At 46.0% G+C, this 24,297-nt stretch overlaps 1 protein-coding gene across 2 annotated transcripts in view; it reads left to right on the top strand.

Annotated features, from left to right (window-relative positions):
- Nucleotides 1-24,297, top strand: part of SLC30A9 (solute carrier family 30 member 9) — a 257,679-nt gene that overhangs the window by 71,231 nt on the left and 162,151 nt on the right. For both annotated transcript variants that reach the window (XM_030191340.1, XM_030191341.1), the window contains exons 5-7: nt 15,898-15,990; nt 16,433-16,515; nt 18,327-18,385. In XM_030191340.1, coding sequence (XP_030047200.1) covers nt 15,898-15,990; nt 16,433-16,515; nt 18,327-18,385 — 235 coding nt within the window. The remainder of the gene's footprint in view (nt 1-15,897; nt 15,991-16,432; nt 16,516-18,326; nt 18,386-24,297) is intronic.

Consider the following 24,297-nt stretch of genomic DNA (forward strand, 5'->3'; position numbering starts at 1 on the left):
TTAAGAGCAGGTGCTGTATTTATAAGTTTTAGGATATTAATTTCTCCACCAATCACCAAAGGTGATAATTGCAATAAATTAAATAAATTAAGTATATATAAAGATACCATATACTCAGAACACAAGGAATTGGATGAAACTGTTATCTAATCCCACCATCCCTAAGAAAGCGGAGTCCCAGTATCGGATCCATGGAGAACCTGAGTTGATGAGGGCGCAGTTACCTCATGACTCTGCGGTTGTGGATTCCGCTCTCGAGAGCCCGAAGTACTAGAGATTTCGCCTCGGCGCCCCCAGGGCGAGAAGCTAGGACTTTAGACTCTTTTGGGATGAAGGCCTACCAGTCCTCTATGCTCGTGTCCAAAATTCAGTCCTACCAGCTCTACACGAGCATTCACATGCGGAACAATGTTAAGCAACTGGCGGACTTGGTGGATAAGCTGTCTCCGGAGCACGCCAGGCCTTTTCAGGAAGTGATCAGGCAGCTGAAGGCGTGTCGTAAATTCCTGTCCAGGGGTGCTTACGACTCTTTTGATGTTGCATCCAGATCCGCTGCTCAAGGTATAGTGATGGGCAGACTCTCATGGCTGCGTGCCTCTGACCTGGATAATCGGACCCAGCAGTGGCTTGCAGATGTTCCTTGCTGGGGGAATAATATTTTTGGTGAGAAGGTCGAGCAGGTGGTAGAGCAGCTCCACCAGCGGGAAACCTCCCTCGACAAACTCTCCCACCGGGCGCCTTCAGCATCTACCTCAACAGGTAGACATTTTTTAAGGGGAAGGAGGAATGCTCCCTATGCTTACAATAAGCATAGGTACAATCCACCTTCCCAACAGTCTTCTCAGGCTCAACCCCAGCGTGCTCGTTCGCATCAACAGCGTGCGCCCAGACTGGCCCCTGCAACTCCCGAGCAAAAGCAAGGGACGGGCTTTTGACTGGCTACAGTTGAGCATAGCCGCCATAAACGTACCTGTGCCAGACGATCTGCCGGTTGGGGGGAGGTTAAAATATTTTCACCAAAGGTGGCCTCTCATAACCTCTGACTGGTGAGTTCTTCAAATAGTCCGGTTAGGGTACTCTCTCAATTTGATCTCCAGACCTCCAAATTGTCCACCGGGAGCTCAGTCCTTCAGCTTCCAGCACAGGCAGGTGCTTGCAGAGGAACTCTCTACTCTTCTCAGTGCCAATGTGATCGAGCCCGTACCACCAGGGCAAGAAGGGCTGGGGTTCTATTCCAGGGGGGATGCATCCCATCCTAGACCTAGGGGCCTTGAACAAATATTTGGTGCGAGAAAAGTTCAGAATGGTTTCCCTGGGCACCCTTCTTCCCATGATTCAGAAAAACGATTGGCTATGCTCTCTGGACTTAAAGGATGCTTATACACACATTCCGATACTTCCAGCTCACAGGCAGTATCTTCGATTCCGTCTGGGAAGACAGCACTTTCAGTATTGTGTGCTACCCTTTGGTCTCGCGTCTGCGCCCAGAGTCTTTACAAAATGCCTGGCAGTTGTTGCAGCCTCGCTACGCAGACTGGGAGTGCATGTGTTCCCTTATCTCGATTGGCTGGTGAAGGACACCTCAGAGGCAGGAGCTCTGCAGTCTATGCAGATGACTCTCAAACTCCTGGAGATACTCGGATTTGTTATAAATTACCCAAAGTCCCATCTCCTTCCAGTTCAGCAACTAGAATTCATAGGACCTCTGCTGGACTCTCAGACAGCTCGGGCCTATCTTCCCGAGGCAAGGGTGGAAAACCTTCTGTCCTTGGTTTCCTGGGCTACAGCGTCTCGGCAGTTCACAGCTCGGCAGATGTTGAGACTTCTGGGCCACATGGCCTCCACAGTTCATGTGACGCCCATGGCAAGCCTTTACATGAGATCTGCTCAATGGACCCTAGCTTCCCAGTGGTACCAAGCTGCGGGGAATCTAGAGGATGTAATCCAACTGTCCACCGAATTTCACAATTCTCTTCAGTGGTGGACAATTCGATCCAATTTGATCTTGGGACGTCCCTTCCAAATTCCGCAGCCTCAAAAAGTGCTGACCACGGATGCATCTCTCCTGGAGTGGGGAGCTCATGTAGATGGGCTCCACATTCAAGGAGCTTGGTCCCTTCAGGAATCAGGTCTTCAGATCAATCTCCTGGAGTTGCGAGCGGTTTGGAATGCTCTAAAGGCTTTCAGAGATCGGCTGTCCAATCAAATTATTCAAATTCAGATGGACAGTGAGGTTGCCATGTACTACATCAACAAGCAGGGGGGGCACCGGATCTCGCCCCCTGTGTCGGGAAGCCTTCCAGATGTGGCTTTGGGCTCGCCGTCACGGCATGTTTCTCCAAGCCACGTATCTGGCAGGCGTAAACAACAGTCTGGCCGACAGGTTGAGCAGGATTATGCAACCTCACGAGTGGTCGCTCAATCGGGCATGGTACGCAAGATCTTCCGAGAGTGGGGCACCTCCTCGGTGGATCTTTTTGCCACTCAGATCAATCACAAGGTCCCTCAGTTCTATTCCAGACTTCAGGCACACGATAGACTAGCTTTGGATGCCTTTCTCCTTCATTTGGGGAAGGGCCTTCTGTATGCATATCCTCCCATACCTCTGGTGGGGAAGACTTTGCTGAAACTCAAGCAATACCGCGGAACCATGATTCTGATTGCACCCTTTTGGCCGTGTCAGATTGGACTGTTTTCCAACTCTCATTACTCAGAACGAGGGGGTGCTTCTGCATCCCAGCCTCCAGTCTCTGGCTCTCATGGCCTGGATATTGAGAGCGTAGACTTCGCCTCCTTAGGTCTTTCTGAGGGTGTCTCCCGAGTCTTGCTTGCTTCCAGGAAAGATTCTACAAAGAGGTGTTATTCTTATAAATGAAGGAGGTTTGCCGTCTGCTGTGACAGGAAGGCCCTAGATCCTCGTTCTTATCCCACACAGAACCTGCTTGAATACCTTCTACACTTGTTAGAGTCTGGTCTCCAGACCAACTCTGTAAGAGTTCACCTCAGTGCAGTTAGTGCTTATCATCAACGTGTAGAGGATAAGCCTAACTCTGGACAGCCTTTAGTTGTTCGCTTCATGAGAGGTTTGCTTTTGTCAAAGCCCCCTGTCAAACCTCCACCAGTGTCATGGGATCTCAATGTCGTTCTCACCCAGCTGATGAAACCTCCTTTTGAGCTACTGGATTCCTGCCATCTGAAGTAGTTGACCTGGAAGGTCATTTTCTTGGTGGTTGTTACTTCATCTCGTAGGGTCAGTGAGCTTCAAGCCTTGGTAGCCCATGCACCTTATACTAAAATCCATCATAACAGAGTAGTCCTCTGTAAACACCCTATGTTCTTGCTGAAGGTGGTGTCGGAGTTCCATCTGAACCAGTCAATTGTCTTGCCAACATTCTTTCCCCGTCCTCATACCCGCCCTGCTGAACGTCAGTTGCATACATTGGACTGCAAGAGAGCATTGGCCTTCTATGTGGAGCGGACAAGCCCCTTCAGACAGTCTGCCCAAATGTTTGTTTCTTTCAATCCCAACAGGAGGGGAGTCGCTGTCGGAAAATGCACCATTTCCAATTGGCTAGCAGATTGCATCTCCACTTATGCCCAGGCTGGGCTGACTCTTGAGGGTCATGTCACGGGTCATAGTGTTCGAGCCATGGCAGCGTCAGTGGCCCACTTGAAGTCAGCCACTATTGAAGAGATTTGCAAGGCTGCGACGGTCATCAGTCCACACATTCACATCTCATTACTGCCTTCAGCAGGATTCCCGACGCGACAGGTCGGGCAACTTCACCCCCCAGGCCCATTTTTATTCTGTTCCAGGCTGCACTCTCAGTTAGTTGTTTCTTCGTAGGTCAATCTCTGTTATGTCCTCGCCGTTGCGAGGCCCAATTGACCTTTTTTCTTGTTTTGAGTGAATGTGGGGGCTAGGGATACCCCACATGTGAGAACAAACAGCCTGCTTGTCCTTGGAGAAAGCGAAGATACTTACTTGTAGCAGGTATTCTCCGAGGACAGCAGGCTGATTGTTCTCACAAACCCGCCCTCCTCCCCTTTGGAGTTGTTGTGTTATGCTTTATTTGCTTTTCATTTAACTGAGGCGGGAACGGACGTGCGTGGGCGGGAAGATGGCCGCGTATGTGCGGTATGTCCATCCCGCGCTCTACTGGCTGTCGCAAAAGTTTTGAAGATTTTGCTGGAAAATCTCTGTTCCTGGGGCCGCTGTGGATGCAGACCCACATGTGAGAACAATCATCCTGCTGTCCTCGGAGAATACCTGCTACAGGTAAGTATCTTCGCTTTGTAGGAGCGTACATTTGAACCACGTTTCAGTTGGTACAAATGGCTTCACCTAAAGTTAGGTGCGATTTCTGGGTGTAAGCACTATTCTATAATCCGCATCTAACTTAAAGCACGTCTTATAGAATAGCTCTTGTATTGGTGCCAACTTTTTTTTTTTTGAGTGCTATATTTAGAATATAGCCCATAATGTGTAAAACCCCCTCTTCCTCTCTGGGCACTATAGGCAAACACTCACCTTCCATTCTTTTGTCTGTGTGCCCAATGTTCTTGGGCTACACAGATTCTGGGTGAGTCTCAGCAGTCTGTAGCATAGATGGTAGTACTTTTCACTTGTTGGTCATACCTGCTTGGTACTGTGGGAGCCTCCAGGAAACCAGTGACTCAAATCCAAAAGGTAGAGCTTCTGATAAAGAAAAGTAATAATTAGTATGTTACTAAAGCCATGAAGAATGGGATAAAATCAAATGACAATTTAGTTATTGTTACTAAAATTATAAACTAAAAATTTTACTTAGTCATAAACATTCCACATTAAATTTAAGTGACCCCAGAAAACTTCTCTCTGGCATACACTTTTGGTGGCAGACTTGACGAGTTCTAACGAATAGTTCCAGCAGTTGCTATGAAACTCGCAGGAGTTCATGGGCAGTTCTTTGGAAGAGTCCACTTTTTATACAGTCTTGAAATATAACCCTAGAATATGAAGACTTACCCACTGAACAAATAGACCCAAGCTATGAGATTTCCCATTTTTATCTTTTCAGTGCAGGATGAACTCATTCTAGATTTACTGCCTTTGATTTCAGGGCTTGTCAAAATTAAAAGAGGATTTATAGTTGCTTCAGCAAGTGCTATCATTAGTAGTATTTGCCACCAGTATCTAGTTGTTAGGATCAGTCAGCGAAAGCTAATAACACTACTGAACCAGAGTCGGTTGGAGACCAGCCGGTTTTGCCTCTGAATATGGTTAGATGGAAGGCCTTTGATTTGATTTTGTTAATAGAGCAGGAGCATTTGGTGTATCGAGTATTGAAAACCATTCCTATGTTAGAGCCCTCTAGCTGGGGTTTGGTCCCTCAGCATGGTTTGCTGCCTTTGGGGTTGGATATGTTGAATCAGAGTTTATTGGAAGGCAGGGTTCCTTTTGAGTGAAAACATGCAGTAGTTCATTCTATATTGAAAAATAAATCCTTGGATCCTTAAGGTTAAGCACTAGCGTCCCATTTCAAATGTGTTTTTTTATGAAAGTGTTAGCAAAGGTGGAGGTTCAACAATTGGTGGAGTATGTGGAGGCTAACACTCTCCTGCACTAGGCAAGCAGCATCTCGAGTGGGATATAGTACTGAAACCAGTTTAGTTGCTCTTCTCAGTGAAATGTTACCTAATTTTGTTTTTGGATGATGGGTAGATAGTGTTCGTGGTTTCTCAGGACCTGGCCTCCGCCTTTGATGTGGTGGACCACGTTTAGTTACTGAATTGTTTGAGATCTGTTGCCCTGGAGGGAGTGGCAATGGACTGTTTCCAAGATTTTCTAACAAATAAGAAGTTTTCTGTAGTACAGAAAAGGCAGTTGTCCAATCAGTAGCAGTGGTGTTGTGTCCCTCAGGGGTCAGCCTTATCACCAGTATGATTTAATATCTTTATGAGGCCACTGGTAAATTTGATTGAATCTTTTGGAATCAGTCCATATGTGTATGCTGATGATTTTTTGTTGGTTGCTTGGGTCTCTCTGGAGTCCTGTGACATAGGGACACTCCAGCGTTGTCCAGTGGGCGTAGCTGATTGGTTGAAGCAGAAGCGAATAGTTTTGAATTTAGATAAAACAATTAAATGTTGGGTCGCAGGGGAAAAAAGAAAGGCCAACTGTAACTGTGAAGTTCTGGGGGGAGGTGGTGCCTGTGGTTGAGGTTAGAGTTCTGCCAGCAGGCGACTGATGTTAGGAAAGGTTATATGACTCTTCGTAAGTTGCATGCAGTTCATGGATACGTGGATCAAGAAGCATTTTTTACTTTATTACTTGCTTTATTCATGACCCAGTTAGATTATGCCAATGCAGTTTTAGTAGGGCTACCAAAATAATTTGAAGAAATTACAGGCAAAATACCCCAATTCGGTTATTGGGGGGGGGGGGGGGGTGTTGCATAGGTTTGACTCGATTACCCCGCTGTACATCCAGTATCATTGGTTGCCAGTGGATTATCGAGTGAGATTTAAGATTTTGGTGCTTGTGCACATTATGAAAAAAATGCCTCCCTTATTGGCAGCACTAATTAAACCCTATGTGCAAGCAAGAAATTTGTGTTTGATTGACACCTATAGACTGCAAGTGCCCAGTCTGCATGAGGCTCATTTGTCAAGAATGAGGAATCGGGAGTTTTTGTGATAGGTCCAGTACTTTGGAATGTACTTCCGGGGTACTTGAGGGATGAAAGGTCTTTGAGTCAATTTAAACGTCGTCTTAAGGCCTTTTTTTTTTTTTTAACTATGGCCTTTGATGGGAATTCATAATGGGTCTGGGGGATGTTGCAGTATGATTGTGTGACCTTTTGCGAGTGTGCTTTCCTATAAGGCAGTATAGTAAATTAATAAACTATAAACAGTAAAATCTGGCTTCAACAGATTTGCAATTTATCGCTTGACCTTGATGCTGATCATTTGGATCCAGTGATAGCCACCGAATATATAGTAGAAGCAGGGAAAATCTGTAGTTTAGACTTGTCTGTTTCCTATCATGCTATATAGTTTGTATAGAACTGGTAACACAGGTAACTATGAATCCCACTCTTATGCACAAAACTGTGGCATGCTTCCTCATGGCTTGATTTTTCACATAGACCTGCTGCTCAGGAAATCTCTCTCTGTCATACAGTAAGTTTTGACTATCCAAGTAAACAAGACCGACCCATTGCCAGATAATACGGAAAACACAGCGTAAACAAAGGCATAGAGTTCCCGAGTTTCAAATATTGTTCTAAAAAAAGATTATTAGAAAGAAATGTGATGATGTCACAGGGGGGAGGGGGAGTGCCTACTACTACTACTACTACTAATCATTTCTGTAGCGATGTACCTGCTTGACAGAGCTTACAATCTAATCAGGACAGACAAACAGGACAAATAAAGGGATAAGGGAATTACTGAGGTGGGAATGATAAAACAGATATGGGTACTGAACAAGTGAATAGGAGTTAGTGTCTGTCGGATTAGCGAAGGTCGGATAATCAAGACTGTACTGTGTGTACACATGCACACACACACTCCAGAAAAAACAGGATCCCTTACATAGTTTTAAAATATTTTGCAATTGTTTAAACATTTAATATGACCTTTGAAAATACATTAGCCCAACCTTTATTAGGAAACTCCCTTAGCAAATGCTTTGCGCCATATACCTTATTTTGTCTCAAAAATTTAATTGCAACTTTATCTTCTTCACTAAATGCCATTTTGTTGAAATGGATGTTAATGTTCACTTCCTGAATGATGTAATTTTGAAAATGGGGATCATCCAGTTTTTATAGCATTTTGCAGTAACACCTAATACCAATACAATGCTTATATACCCCCATATACCCATATCAGTTCAATGCCATTAACAAACTGTCAATAATAGTAATTTGTTTTTAATAATAGTATACTTGGCTTGCATTTTTTGATGACTACTCTGCAGCTGTGCTGTTTCATAGTTCTTTGCTGATTTACGAGGTGTTTATCTCTCTCCTGATGTAGCAATGCGAAACACAGTCCTGTGTTGAGTGAAAAAACAAGCAGAGGGCAGTCCTCAGCCCTATGCTGGGTGAAGCTGCCAGCAGAGCTAATCATGTTGATGAATGGACACTTTTTTTTTTTGTGGTGCTGAGATTTGAACCCTGGGCTCTAAGGGGCTACTTGAGCTCCAAGGGGCTGCTTGAACTCATTCAGTTATGAAGGTGCTGGGCTTTGTTTGGAGTGGAATGATTTAACTTCATTAATAAGAGAGAAGAATTATTGAAGAAGAGGTTTTGAGAAGATTTGAAGCCTTTCCCTTTGGAATGCTCCTGGATGATTCCTAGGTGGTTCCTAGATTGTAATTTCATTATTTTAGGATTTTTCAGAAGAACTATTGTTTGTGAGTTTCTTATTTTATTCATATTTATGTAATTCTATTTTGTAGTCAGCTCAGTAGGAGCCTTTTGTAACCTTGATAAGGAAGTTTTAAGTTTTTTGTAAATAAAATTTTGTTTTTATTTATTTGCAATATTATTTAGCCTTTACTTTTGATTGTAATAGTGCACTTGGGTTATTTGGAAAAATTTGGGGGTCTCATTTTTTCTAGACACTGTGTATATGTGTATTTATAAAAAAAAAGTAACCCCTTACAGTTTTTTGCAGCTTTCTCAGCAACCACTTTGAATTTCAGTGAAAATTTTTACTACTTATTTAGTCATCATAATTACGTATTACTATTAAACATTTAATTATTTTAAGCTACGTTACTACCTAGCAATTTTTATGCGTTAAAAATGTTCAAGCTAAAACGCAGTAAAATAATGTCATTCAAAAGATGCAGTTTGACAGTGTGTCAGAATTTTGCAGTCACTGTGAATGCTCAAAAGTGTCCACCCCCAGCGTTAAGATGGGCCTTCAGTCACTTTGGGAAGATATAGTGGAATTAGAAAAGGTACAGAGAAGGGTAACGAAAATGATAAAGTGGGTGGGATGACTTTCCTACGAGTAAAGGTAAAAGCAGTTAGGGCTCTTCAGCTTGGAGAAAGGACGACTGAGGGGGAGATATGATAGAGGTCTGTAAAATAGTGGAGTGGAATGGGTAGACGTGAATCGCTTGTTTACTCTTTCCAAAAATACCAGGACTAAGGGTCACGCAAAGAAGTGACAAAGTAGTAAATTTAAAACAAGTCAAAGAAAATATTTCTTCACTCAGTGTGTAATTAAGTCAAATTTCTTGCCAGAGTATGTAGAAAAAGTAGGTAACAGTGGGGTTTAAAAAAGATTTGGATAACTTCCTAAATGAAAAGTCCATAAGCCATTATTAAGATGGACTTGGGGAAAATCCACTGCTTATTTCTAGGATAAGCAGCATAAAATGTATTGGTCTGTTTTGGGATTTTGTCAGGTACTTGTAACCTGGATTGGCCACTGTTGGAAACACTGTTGGCTTGATGGACCTTTGGTCTGTCCCAGTATGGCAACACTTATGTTCTTAACAGCCTTGTTGATTGGTTCATGTGTCAGGCTGTTCCTGATTATCTGTAGCGCTTCCTTAAATTTGGTGATTGTTTGCGCCTTTTGGTGGAGCTTGTGATAGGCCTACAACATTTCTTCCTAGACATGATAGATCAAGGGATTTAGGTCTGGTGGTTTTGAAGCTTCTAGTTCTTGAAATGATTTACATCCACTATTGCCTTTGCTGTGAAAACTTGTTCATGTAGTGTCCGGATTCACATTTTGTCTGCTACTGACACTTTGACCATGATCGCCGTTCCGATCCAAAATGTTTTAAAGAAATTATCATGTTATCCAGTGCAAATTGTTCAAATTCAAATTATTTGGTTACAGAAATCTGTCATTGTGACATCATTAACAGTAAGCTGGTACCCTGGGTGTTTTTTTTTTGTTTTTTTCAAATAATGGTAGTTTTACGGTGCAAACATTTTTGAATGTTCAAAAATAAGTGGGTAGTCACATTAAAAAGAATTTAAGGCAGGCTTGTTTGAGTAATGGCTTCCTTTTTGCCACCATAGCATATAGGTTGGATTTTGTGGAGTACTGGCATATTATCACATATACACTTTGATTAGGCCGGAGCACAATATCAAGTCGTGTTCTTTGTGTCTTGGTCTCCGGAAACGGACTCAGGTTGCGAGGCAAGTTCTTCGGGACCGTCTTTTTGGAACTTGCGCCGGCCCCTCGACGTCGACCTCGACGGCATCGGTATCGACGGCGGTTCTTCGGTACCGGTATCGATGTCCGCGAAATCGGCACCGATGGCATCGACCCCAGGAGTACAGGTCCCGTCGGCCCGCCGGTCCTCCGGTGACGGTAGGGGTGAGAGGCCGCGTGGGCAATCGGCCCCGGTCACTCCCTCTGCCCATGGCCCTCGGGACCGAACCCTGTCTGACCCGGCCCCTCGAGACCGAGGGGGATCGACCTTCCACCGGGCGCCGATGACGGGCACCGCAAAAAACAGAAAAAGCACCGTCATCGGTCCCCATCGGTGCGCCCGGCCCTCGGTGCCGGAGAGGAGTCGACGCCGAAGCATCCACGTCAAGAGGAGAGGTCCCCCTCGGTAGTGGAGGTACCGACGCGTCAGGGTCCCAGCACTTCGGTGCAGTCTCCTGGACCCGAGCAGCTTCCGGCACCGACGCCTCTACCGGCCCCCCCGTCTTTCCCGACAGCGGGCCTGGACGAGTGCCTCCAAGCCATCCTTCCGGGGATCCTGGAAGGGCTGATGCGCCAGGCTGTGCCGGCGCCGGGGGTGCTTGCGCCCTTGGCGCCGTTGACTGTGGCGCCGGCGAGCTCTAGCCCGGTGCCGAGGCCTTCGACACCGCCGCCGCTTGCGGCGCCGGTCTCGACCTCCACGCAGGTGGAGTCCCCGTCGACGTCGATGGAGGGAGCTTCGTCCCCGCCGGCGCGGGAGTCCACCGCTCGACGACACCGAGGCCTCGGTGCCTCGACGTCGAGCCGGGCCCGGTTAAGGACTCAGCTACATGAGCTTATGTCCGATACCGAGGAAAAGGCCTCGTGGGGGGAAGAGGAGGACCCCAGATATTTCTCCTCAGAGGAGTCTGTGGGCCTTCCCTCTGACCCCACGCCTTCACCAGAGAGGAAGCTCTCGCCTCCTGAGAGCCTCTCCTTTGCCTCCTTTGTAAGGGACATGTCTATTTGCATTCCCTTCCCCGTGGTCTCTGTGGATGAGCCGAGGGCTGAGATGCTCGAGGTCCTCGACTATCCATCACCACCTAGAGAGTCCTCCACGGTGCCGTTGCACAATGTCCTCAAAGAGACACTGCTTCGGAACTGGATGAGACCATTATCTAATCCCACCATTCCCAAGAAAGCAGAGTCCCAGTACAGAATCCACTCGGACCCAGAGTTAATGCGGCCCCAATTGCCCCATGACTCGGCGGTCGTGGGTTCTGCTCTCAAGAGGGCACGGAGTTCGAGGGATACCGCCTCGGCGCCCCCGGAGCGGGAGTCTCGCACTCTGGACTCGTTTGGGAGAAAGGCCTACCAATCTTCCATGCTCGTGACCCGCATCCAATCTTACCAGCTCTACACGAGCATCCACATGCGGAACACTGTGAAGCAACTGGCGGACCTGGTTGATAAGCTCCCGCCGGAGCAGTCCAGGCCTTATCAGGAGGTGGTCAGGCAGCTGAAGGTGTGCAGAAAGTTCCTGTCCAGGGGTATCTATAACACCTGTGACGTGGCATCTCGTGCTGCGGCCCAAGGTATAGTGATGCGCAGGCTCTCATGGCTGCGTGCCTCTGACCTGGACAACCGCACCCAGCAGAGACTGGCCGACGTCCCTTGCCGGGGGGATAATATTTTTGGCGAGAAGGTCGAGCAGCTGGTGGACCAACTGCATCAGCGGGAAACCGCCCTTGACAAGCTCTCCCACCGGGCGCCTTCAGCATCCACCTCAGCAGGTGGACGTTTTTCCCGGGCCCGGCAGGCTGCGCCCTATGCTTTTGCCAAGCGTAGGTACACCCAGCCGGCCCGAAGGCCTCGACAGGCACAGGGACAGCCCCAGCGCGCTCGTTCTCGTCAACAGCGTGCGCCTAAGCAGCCCCCTGCGCCTCCACAGCAAAAGCCGGGGACGGGCTTTTGACTGGATCCACGGGAACATAGCCGCCCTCAAAGTGTCCGTGCCGGACGATCTGCCGGTCGGAGGGAGGTTAAAATTTTTTCACCAAAGGTGGCCTCTCATAACCTCCGACCAGTGGGTTCTCCAAATAGTGCGGTGCGGATACGCCCTAAATTTGGCCTCCCTTCCACCAAATTGTCCTCCGGGAGCTCAATCCTTCAGCTCCCATCACAAGCAGGTACTTGCAGAGGAACTCTCCGCCCTTCTCAGCGCCAATGCGGTCGAGCCCGTACCACCCGGGCAGGAAGGGCAGGGATTCTATTCCAGGTACTTCCTTGTGGAAAAGAAAACAGGGGGGATGCGCCCCATCCTAGACCTGAGAGGCCTGAACAAATTCCTGGTCAAAGAAAAGTTCAGGATGCTTTCCTTGGGCACCCTTCTGCCAATGATTTAGAAAAACGATTGGCTATGTTCCCTGGATTTAAAGGACGCATACACTCACATCCCGATACTGCCAGCTCACAGACAGTATCTCAGATTCCGCCTGGGTGCACGGCACTTTCAGTATTGTGTGCTGCCCTTTGGGCTCGCCTCTGCCCCACGGGTGTTTAGAAAGTGCCTCGTGGTGGTGGCAGCGTATCTACTGGGAGTGCACGTGTTGGGAGTGCTGGGAGTGCACGTGTTCCCATATCTCGACGATTGGCTGGTCAAGAACACCTCGGAGGCAGGAGCCCTCCGGTCCATGCAGTGCACTATTCAACTCCTGGAGCTGCTGGGGTTTGTGATAAATTACCCAAAGTTCCATCTCCAGCCAACCCAGTCTCTGGAATTCATAGGAGCTCTGCTGAATACCCAGACGGCTCAGGCCTTCCTTCCCGAAGCGAGGGCCAACAACCTCCTGTCCCTGGCTTCGCAGACCAGAGCGTCTCAGCAGGTCACAGCTCGGCAGATGTTGAGACTTCTGGGTCATATGGCCTCCACAGTCCATGTGACTCCCATGGCTCGTCTTCACATGAGATCTGCTCAATGGACCCTAGCTTCCCAGTGGTTCCAAGCCACCGGGAATCTAGAAGATGTCATCCGCCTCTCCACCAGTTGCCGCACTTCACTGCTCTGGTGGACCATTCGGACCAATTTGACCCTGGGACGTCCATTCCAAATTCCACAGCCCACGAAAGTGCTGACGATGGATGCATCTCGCCTGGGGTGGGGAGCTCATGTCGATGGGCTTCACACCCAGGGTCTGTGGTCCCTCCAGGAAAAGGATCTGCAGATCAACCTCCTGGAGCTCCGAGCGATCTGGAACGCACTGAAGGCTTTCAGAGATCGGCTGTCCTGCCAAATTATCCAAATTCGGACAGACAATCAGGTTGCAATGTATTACACCAACAAGCAGGGGGGCACCGGATCTCGCCCCTTGTGTCGGGAAGCCGTCGGGATGTGGCGTTGGGCTTGCCAGTTCGGCATGCTCCTCCAAGCCACATACCTGGCAGGTGTAAACAACAGTCTGGCCGACAGACTGAGCAGAGTCATGCAACCGCACGAGTGGTCGCTCCATTCCAGAGTGGTACGCAAGATCTTCCGAGAGTGGGGCACCCCCTCGGTGGACCTTTTCGCCTCTCAGACCAACCACAAGCTGCCTCTGTTCTGTTCCAGACTTCAGGCACACGGCAGGCTAGCGTCGGATGCCTTTCTCCTTCATTGGGGGACCGGCCTCCTGTATGCTTATCCTCCCATACCTTTGGTGGGGAAGACCTTACTGAAGCTCAAGCAAGACCGCGGCACCATGATTCTGATAGCGCCTTTTTGGCCCCGTCAGATCTGGTTCCCTCTTCTTCTGGAGTTGTCCTCAGAAGAACCGTGGAGATTGGAGTGTTTTCCGACTCTCATTTCGCAGAACGACGGAGCGTTGCTGCACCCCAACCTTCAGTCTCTGGCTCTCACGGCCTGGATGTTGAGGGCGTAGACTTCGCTGCGTTGGGTCTGTCGGAGGGTGTCTCCCGTGTCTTGCTTGCCTCTAGGAAGGATTCCACTAAAAAGAGTTACCTTTTCAAGTGGAGGAGGTTTGTCGTTTGGTGTGAGAGCAAGGCCCTAGAACCTCGTTCTTGTCCTGCACAGAACCTGCTTGAATACCTTCTGCACTTATCAGAGTCTGGCCCCAAGACCAACTCAGTAAGGAATCACCTTAGTGCGATTAGTTCTTACCATTATCGTGAGGAAGGTAAAGCCATCTCTGGAGAGCCTTTAGTCGTTCGATTCATGAGAGGCTTGCTTCTGTCAAAGCCCCCTATCAAGCCTCCTGCAGTGTCATGGGATCTCAACGTCGTCCTCACCCAGCTGATGAAACCTCCTTTTGAGCCACTGAATACCTGCCATCTGAAGTACTTGACCTGGAAGGTCATTTTCTTGGTGGCAGTTACTTCAGCTCGTAGGGTCAGTGAGCTTCAAGCCCTGGTAGCTCATGCTCCATATACCAAATTTCATCACAACAGAGTAGTGCTCCGCACCCACCCAAAGTTCCTGCCGAAGGTGGTGTCGGAGTTCCATCTTAACCAGTCAATTGTCTTGCCAACATTCTTCCCCAGGCCGCATACCCGCCCTGCTGAACGTCAGTTGCACACATTGGACTGCAAGAGAGCATTGGCCTTCTACTTGGAGCGGACACAGCCCCACAGACAGTCCGCCCAATTGTTTGTTTCTTTCGACCCTAACAGGCTCGGGGTCGCTGTCGGGAAACGCACCATCTCCAATTGGCTAGCAGATTGCATTTCCTTCACTTACGCCCAGGCTGGGCTGGCTCTTGAGGGTCATGTCACGGGTCATAGTGTTAGAGCCATGGCAGCGTCAGTGGCCCACTTGAAGTCAGCCACTATTGAAGAGATTTGCAAGGCTGCGACGTGGTCATCTGTTCACACATTCACATCACATTACTGCCTCCAGCAGGATACCCGACGCGACAGTCGGTTCGGGCAGTCGGTGCTGCAGAATCTGTTTGGGGTGTAAATCCAACTCCACCCTCCAGGACCCGCATTTATTCTGGTCAGGCTGCACTCTCAGTTAGTTGTTCTTCGTAGGTCAATTTTCTGTTGTATCCTCGCCGTTGCGAGGTTCAATTGACCTGGGTTCTTGTTTTGAGTGAGCCTGAGAGCTAGGGATACCCCAGTCGTGAGAACAAGCAGCCTGCTTGTCCTCGGAGAAGGTGAATGATACATACCTGTAGCAGGTGTTCTCCGAGGACAGCAGGCTGATTGTTCTCACCTACCCTCCCTCCTCCCCTTTGGAGTTGTGTTTTCATCATTTTTGCTTGTCATTCAACTGGCGGGAACGGTCGCGCACGGGCGGGAAGACGGCCGCGCATGCGCGGTGGGCGTGCCCTGCGTGCGGACCGCCCGCGAAGCTTCTTCCGGTTGGTGGGGGCTGCCGCGGACGTCACCCAGTCGTGAGAACAATCAGCCTGCTGTCCTCGGAGAACACCTGCTACAGGTATGTATCATTCACTATACCAGTTGTATTTGTTTTTCTAGAAGCTCTAGTGGTCCTGAAGGACACATTGGACATCAGTAATCTAGCAAGCACAGTCTTATCTGGATTCAATATCAAATGATGATCCTGAAGCCAAAGTGGCCACAGTGACATTGATAGACTTGCATCCATAAGATTCAGCAATTCAAACTATTGACTCTCTGCTTCTGACTTTACTTGACTTTAATTTCTTTGGCTTGTCTTATGTTATTGCTGTAAGTCCAAGTTTTTTGTTAATGATAACCAAACTGTTCCCTTGTCCCTTTCCATAGTGACTTGGAACAGCTGCGGAAAATCCGACGGAGAAGTCCCCATGATGATGCTGAAGCTTTTACCGTGTACCTGAGATCTGATGTGGAAGCAAAGTGAGACTGATATAATCTCGTTTTTTCTTTTAAAGATTTTTTAAAAATCTGTACTGCTCTGTGTTAAAGAATCTGTCTTGCCTCTTGAATTTGCTCCTCAACTTCTTGTTAATAGTAGTTTGTGGTAGTAATGCAGTCTGTTGATAACTAGAGGACTCAATTTAATTAGATCTACCAAAATCGGAACTATGAGTGTGAGAGTTCAAAATCTTTTTGTACTTGCTTAGTCTCAGGAATAAAACAGCTAAAGCCAAAATAAGTTTTGTTAAGTTGTCAGTTTTGGATTTGTGGTTAAATTCACCTATTACAAGTTTCTTGACTCCCAATGTTTTGCTGTAGCAAAAAAGCTATCTTATTTATATGATTAATTAAAATAATAAATAACATCTAAATCAACATTTTCCAAAATTTAAGTTTAAATGTTAAATGTGTATCTTTTAAGAGCTTTGGAAGTATGGGGTAGCCCAGAGGCACTCATGAGAGAAAGAAAGTGGCGTAAAGAAGAAGAGAGAGCTTACAATGAAGGTATGTACAAATTGTTAAAATATTAACAGCCCATAACACTAAAACTTTATTCTGTAGACTACCTTAAATAATTTACATTATCTGGGGAACTTCATGTATTTTTATTAAGAAAAGTAATGTTGAATCTTTAATTGCTTATTATAATTCTCAAATCTTAATATTTTTCTTGCATGATGCTGTACCTTGAGAGAAGGTTTCTGGGGATAATCTTATGGTCCATGAGACCACCATTCTAGTGAAATCTTCCCAGAAGTGCACAGATATGATTCTTTCACCCATTTATATATATTGGTTTGCCATACGTTGCTTTTAATGAAATTGAGTAAATGCCCATTTGAAACTTTTAGCAAGACGTGGGTGACTGTTGGTTGCATGTGAGTAGTATTGAAGGTTCAGTCTTGGAACAAGCTTCCGTTTTAAGGCCTATGATCAGCTAGAAGATATGAAACAATCACAGGAGGTGTGGAAAGCATGAAAATGTAATTCATAATCCAAAATACTTTTAATATTCTTCTTTTGAAATCTGCAGATTGATGCTTGTCTGTATAAAAGTACATAGTTCATTTGAACTGATAAATGTTAGTATAATGTTTCAGAAAATATTTTTTTTTGTTTTGTTACATTTGTACCCTGCGCTTTCCTACTCATGGCAGGCTCAATGCGGCTTACATGGGGCAATGGAGGGTTAAGTGACTTGCCCAGAGTCACAAGGAGCTGCCTGTGCCTGAAGTGGGAATTGAACTCAGTTCCTCAGTTCCCCAGGACCAAAGTCTACCACCCTAACTACTCGGCCACTCCTCCACTCCTTTAACAACTAATGTCTAATTTATTCTTGTATTCACTTATTGGGCAATTCTATAAATGGCGCCTAAAGTTAGGTGCTAATTGTGCATCCAAATTTTAGCATGGAAACGTGTTCCAGTGGATGCAAGGTGAAATGGGCTCAAACAGCAGATCAGCGAGACAATACACTTATAATCCCAGTTATAGAATAGCACCTGCTCGCAACTGCAAAGGGGACATTCCCATGGGAAGGGCATGGATAAGTCGGGGTGTTCCGGAAAATTGTACATATTATTATAGAATACCGCAGATGAGTGCCCAACTTGCGCACCAGGATTTACACCTGGATTTAGTTGGTGTAAGTCCTCGCACCCAAAGTTGGGCACAGAATTTGGCACCCAGCGTTATTCTGTAAAGAGCACCAATCCTGGAATGCCCTTTATAGAAAAGCACTGGGTGCCATTTACTGAATCTAGCCCATAGAGTACAGATTTACATGCCACCTCAGAGTTAATATACTGTTGATCAGTTGTAGAGTCTTTCTGTTCTCATTTATAGTTTGGCACACCAAGCCCTGAAATGTTTCAAATTCTCTAGAAATACTCTTTCCTGAAGACAAGCTTGCATTTGATGGAGCCTAGAAGTACTGTGAAATATGGTTGTAATGATTCATAGGGCTTAGTTTACTCAACATTTTCTTCATAATGGAAGGAATTATTAAATACCCTAAATATGTTCTAAGAGAGACACAAGAAGAGTAAACATTTGATTGTTTAAAGGTTCTGTGTATGATATACATCAATTTTGTGTTAATTATTAAACATTGACCATAGACTGTAGAAATTCTTAGCATAGGTTGATTCTCTTCTTCAAGAGTCATGGAGTAATAATCTGTATTTTGCATTATGTTTACTTTTAAACAGTAGTATGTTCATACAGAGATAGTAAATTAGCTGCTGTCTTTTGAAATCCAGGAGTTTCATTTTTAAATGCAAATGATAAATGTATTGAAACTTGTTTCATTGCAGATCGGTTTAGAAACCAAAAATTGTTAAAAGAATATAAAGATTTTCTAGGAGAGACAAAGGTAAGATAAAGTGCCTTCAAATTTTTTTATGCCCTTCCTTTTTCATTAGGTTTGGTCATTTTTAGAGAGAGAGTATTTGATAAGCACCAGGGCTCATAAGAACATAAGAATAGAAGCTCCTTCTAAAACCTTGCAAATATATGCCCTAAACACAGAGATAACTAGCCCCCCTGTTTACTAAGCCTTAGGCCATTGCCGACACAGCCCATTCAAAGTGAATGGGCTATGTCGGCATTAGTGCATGGCAGCCACTAGCGCAGTTTAGTAAACAAGGGGGTAGGTGTTGTGAGACCATCCCCAACCCTGGGAGCAGATCTGAGCTGGGAATCAAAGACAGATCCTCTGTATAGCAATCCAGATAACCTGCATTTAATACTGTTTGTAGTATGTAGTTTATTTGTATTCACTTTTTGACAAGTTGAGCTTCTTTTACTTGGATTTATAATTTCCAAATATGTTCCACTCTAAACGAAAGCGGTATCCTTTGTGCAAGTACCATATTTAGAATTCATGATGAAAATAGCAATATGTATGCTTTTTCAGCTAAAATACTATAGCTTGGATTTAAAAAAAATTATATACACTGCTTTCTAGTACAGTTCCCTTCAACTACTAAGATCAGCTGTGATCAGAACTGTCACAAATTACTGCAAATGAAATAAAATCCAATTTGTTCATGTAGTGAATGTAATATCTCTTTTTACATAGCTGCCAGTGTAGACCAATCAATTGCAGTTCCAGAGGTTAACAGGAATTGAGGAATGGCATAGCATGACTTGAAAGAATGTACCCCCCCAAAGCACCCCCTAAAACTCAGTATATTTCTAAACAATCTGGGAAAGAGAACAAACCAAGAGAGCAAAGTTTGCAGGTGATAAAAAGAAGAAAACATTTAAATGATTAAAATCTAATAATGAAGGGCTACAAAGAGATCTCACAAAATTGACTTGGCAGTGAACTAGCTTTTGCTGAGTGCAGAGTCATGCATTTGGAAAGTAAACTTCTGGGACAAGGTAATAAGTTATAGTTTGGCCATCAGCACACAGGAGAAAGTTCTTGAAGTTAATGTGTAGTTGTCATCAACCAGGCAAATAGATGTTAGCTATAACTAAGAACATTTGCAAATATAACATTAATTCTCTGAGGACAAGCAGGCCATTCATTCTCACAAGTGGGTAATGTGGTGCTACATTTCCAGTCCGGAGTTTATTACAAGCTTAACAGTGCTTTGTGGAGCAAGAGACATGCTCCAGCATGCTTTTGCAGGTGCCTTCCTTCTCGCTGCGAGAGCACTGTTACTGTAGTTGTTTTTCTACTGCAGTGAGGAGAGGTCATGTTTTTGGTTTCTCTTCACTCCCAGTCTGGAAGAGTTCTTTTTTTGGTGTCTTTTCAGCTTTTTTCATGATTCTTTTCACGGTGCCAGCTCTGGGCTTCGATCCCCTTCTCTTCCCGTACAGTTTTAGTTCCTTTTTACCACATTTTATGTTTCCTTTATTTGTCGTGACTGTGTCCTTTGTCTTCGGATGAAGAAGAGGACTCAGGTGTCCAGAGAGGCTTAACGCGAGAAGATTTTTGGATCAGGTCCGAGTCCTTTACATCAGCATTGTGGTCGGCAGCGTTGGCATTGACGTCGAAGACGGCATCAGGAGCATCAGTCCTTATGGCTGCTTCGAGACCCATGGACACTGGGAACAGTAGTGCATAGAGTGGGTCTCCCCCTGTCTCGATGCAGACTGCTGGACAGGGCATAGTGATGAGAGCTCCAGGGCATCGAGGGATTCGTCACCTGAGAAACGTTGCGTCAGGAAGATCACTTCTCCCTCTATTCAGGAGGTACTGATGCGTCTCTCCCCAAGCAGTCAGGACCCGACTCCTGTCTCAGCCCCATCAGTTCTGCAGCCTGTTTTGGAGCTGGCACCACAGTCTTTCCCGGTTTTGGCCCTCGATGAGTGTATCTAGGCCTTGCTCCCTGAACTACTGGATGGCCTTTTGCAACGTATACATCGGTATCGGGGGTGCTTGTGCCTACTGTGCTGCCTGTTGTGGCACTGCTTGGCCCTCAGCCTGCATTGCGGCCTCTGACGTCGACTACCACCCAAGCCAGTACACCCTCTATGTTGGTAGAGCAAGCTTTGCCGGAGTTGAAGCGGGAGCCAGCTCTTCCCTCAAGAGGACATGGCTCCTCAAAGTCGAGGCAGGCTTCATCTTGGTCCTCCCACGAGCAGTTTCTGTCTGACACCGATGATGAAGGCTCATAGGAGTCAGAGGAGGATCCAAGATACTTTTCGGAGGATGAGTCATATGGCATCCCCTCTAAACCCTGCCCTTCAGTTGAAAAGAGAAAGTCTCCGGTGAACCTTTCGTTCCCCTCTTTTGTGAAGGAAATGGCTGATGCTATTCCATTTATTATTATTATTATTTGTTGCATTTGTATCCCACATTTTCCCACCTCTTTGCAGGCTCAATGTGGCTTACATGGTACCGTAATCGGCGTTAACCGATTCCGGTGTGAACAAATTCAAGTTGCGAGTAATATCAAGGTGATATTATGGTAGAGTGAGATACATGTATGGTAAAGACAATTGGGGAGAACTTAGTGAGGGAAAGGAAGAGTTAGGATATGTCCGTTACGATCTTTGGTTACGTTGTGTCGCAAATGTCCAGGTTTTTTTATGTTGGGTCGGTGGTTTCCGGAAATTCATGTGGTTGAGCATAGTTTTTACTGCTTTTGGTAGTGCGTTCCACAATTGTGCTTTCAGGTAGGAAAAGTTGGATGCATAGGTGGGTTTGTATTTGAATCCCCTTTGCTGCTTGGGTAGTGGAGGTTTAGGTATGATCGTGCTGATTTTATGGTGCTTCTGAGTGGTATGTCGATGAAGTCTGTCATGTATCACGGTGCCTCGCCGTAGATGATTTTGTGAACTGTTGTGCAGATTTTGAATGCAATACGTTCCTTAATTGGAAGCCAGTGCAGTTTTTCTCGGAGTGGTTTGGCACTGTCAAAATGCGTTTTTCCATATATAAGCCGTGCTGCTGTGTTTTGGGCGGTTTGAAGTTTCTTTATGATTTGTTCTTCGCATCTTGCATAGATTCCGTTACAATAGTCTGTGTGGCTTAGTACAATTGACTGTACCAGATTGCGAAATATTTCCCTCAGGAAGAATGGTTTCACACATTTTAGTTTCCACATTGAGAGAAACATTTTCTTTATGGTGAGTCTAGCTTGGGACTCTAGTTGGAGGTTTCAGTCGATTGTTACTCCGAGAATTTTCAGGCTGTCTGAAATAGGGAGGGTGTATACTGGGGTGTTAATGTTTGTGGGTTTGTATGTGTTGTATTGGGATTAGATGATGAAACTGTGTGTTTTTTTCTGTGTTGAGTTTTAGTTGGAATGCATTTGCCCATGAGTTCATGAAGTTTAAGCTGAGCTTGAATTTCATTGGTGATTTCTGCTAAATCATGCTTGTAGGGGATGTATAGTGTGATGTCATCAACATAAATGAATGGATTAAGGCCTTGTATGGATAAGGCTTTGGCTAGTGGGACCATCATGAGGTTGAAAAGGATCGGTGATAGTGGTGATCCTTGTGGTACTCCGCAGTCTGGTTTCCAGGGTGACGATATGTTGGTGCTTAACGCTGTCAATTGGATTAAGGGCTTTCTAACCACCAGAACATACCAAGTGAAATCAAGCATTCCAAAATAGTCTAGGAGTCTTAGCAATATGTTATGGTTAACCATGTCGAACACACTGGACATGTCATATTGAAGGAGGAGAATTCTTTTGCCTATTGCTATCTCCTGCTTGAATTTGGATAGGAGATTGAGTAGTACTGTTTCGGTGCTATGTTGGGGTCGGAATCCTGATTGTGACTCATGTAGTATAGTGAATTTGTTTATGTAGTCGTTGAGTTGTTTGGTCACCAGTCCTTCCATAACTTTGACTACTAATGGGATAGATGCTACTGGGTAGTAGTTGGTGATGTCATTTGTTTTTTTCTTGGTGACTTTTGGTATTGGGGTGAGCAGGATGTTGCCTTTTTATTTAGGGAAAATACCCCGCTGAAGCATGAAATTTAGACGGGATGTGAGATCTGTTATGAAGCGGTGGGGGGCAGATTGTGTTAAGTAGCTGGGACAGATGTCCAATTGACAGTGGCTTTTGGAGTATTTTTTAATCGCCTGAGTAACTATGTCGGCACTGAGGAGATCGAAGTTTGTCCTTAATTGGTCCGCCGGGTATTCACTAGGGGTGGGGTCCAGCCCATTTATGAAGTTTTCTATATCTGTGTTGTCCAGAGGTAGGGTTTTGCGTAGAATAATAATTTTTTCATTGAAATATTTAGCAAGGTTGTCTACAGATGGGATGTCGGTGTTGCTTGTGATGACCGGTGTTGTGTCTAGTAATTTATTCACGAGATGGTATAGTTTCTTCGTGTTGTTGTAGTCCGGCCCGATTTTGGTTTTGTAATATGACCTTTTAGTCTGTCTTATTGCATATTTGTATTTCCTTTGTATCTGTTTCCATGCGTTGAGTGTGTGTTCGTCTTTTATTTTTTTCCTTGCGCGTTCTAGTCTCCTTGATTGTGTTTTTAATTTTTTCATTGCTTCGTTGAACCACGGTATCAAGTTCATTTGGAAGTGGAGGAAGAGCCCATGGCTAAAATGTTTGAGGTCCTGGACTATGAGTTGCCTCCAAGGGAGGCTGTGACTGTTCCTCTCCAAGAGGTACTCAAGGAAGTCCTCGATAGGAACTGGGAGTTCTCTGTGTCTGTCCCTATCCAGCCTAAGAACATTGACACCATGTATTGGATCCACAGCACACCTTGTTTTGATCGGCCCCAGTTGCTTCACAATTCCATGGTAGTGGAATATGCTCTCAAAAGAACCAGGAGCTCTAGAGACTATGCCTCAGTGCCCCCAGGCAAAGAAGCTGGGACCTTGGACTCTTTTGGGAGGAAGATGTTCCAAGCCTCCGTGCTCGTGTCCTGTATACAATCTTACCAGCTCTTTATGAACGTGTATTTGCGGGACTTAGTTTGCAAGCTGTTAGACTTGGCGGACTCTACCACCAGAGCAGGCTGAGTGGGTACGCCAGTTGTCCAAGCAGCAGAAGACATGGTTTAAGTTCTTGGCCAGGGACGCCTACAACACCTTTGACGTGACACCCAGGATTTCTGCTCAGAGTATAGTAATGTGCAGACTCTCATGGCTGCGTGTTTCTGACTTGGAACAGTCGGTTCAGCAGAGGTTGGCAAATGCCCCCGTTTGGGGGGGGGGGGGGATAACCTTTTTGGAGAGAAGGTTGAGGAAGTCACTGACCAAATCAAGAAACACACTGATACCAACTCTTCTCTCTCCCGCTGGGTGCCTTCTGCACCAGTCTCCTCATCTTGGAGGGCTTTTAGCAAGTTGAGGAGGGGTGCCTACTACTCCTCATCTAGGAGGTCTTTTGGCAAGTCAAGGAGGGGTGCCTACTACTCTCGGAGACATAGGTACGCCACCTCGCCAGCTTGGTTGGGCTCAACCCCAGCGCACTTGTTCTCGTCAACAGCGTGTGCCTAAGGCCCTGCTGCTTCCCATTCAAATAAGGGGATGAGCATTTGACTGGCTGCAGCTGAGCATAACCACAGTGGGTGTCTGTCCCGGATGTTTTACCAGTTGGAAGGAGGCTAAAGTTTTTCTACGAAAGGTGGCCCCTTATAACCTCCGACTGGTGGGTTCTGTAAATTGTCCTCCTTGGATACGCCCTCAATTGACTTCAAAAACCTTCAAATTGCCCACCTAAAGCACGTTACTTCAGGTCTCGGCACGAGCAGGTGCTTGCAGAGGAACTCTCAGCCCTTCTGAAGGCCCATGTGGTCGAGCCCATTCCATCAGGGGAAGAAGGGCTTGGATTCTATTCCAGGTAC

The sequence above is a fragment of the Microcaecilia unicolor genome, chromosome 2 (assembly GCF_901765095.1).
Source record: "Microcaecilia unicolor chromosome 2, aMicUni1.1, whole genome shotgun sequence".
Taxonomy (NCBI): Eukaryota; Metazoa; Chordata; class Amphibia; order Gymnophiona; family Siphonopidae; genus Microcaecilia; species Microcaecilia unicolor.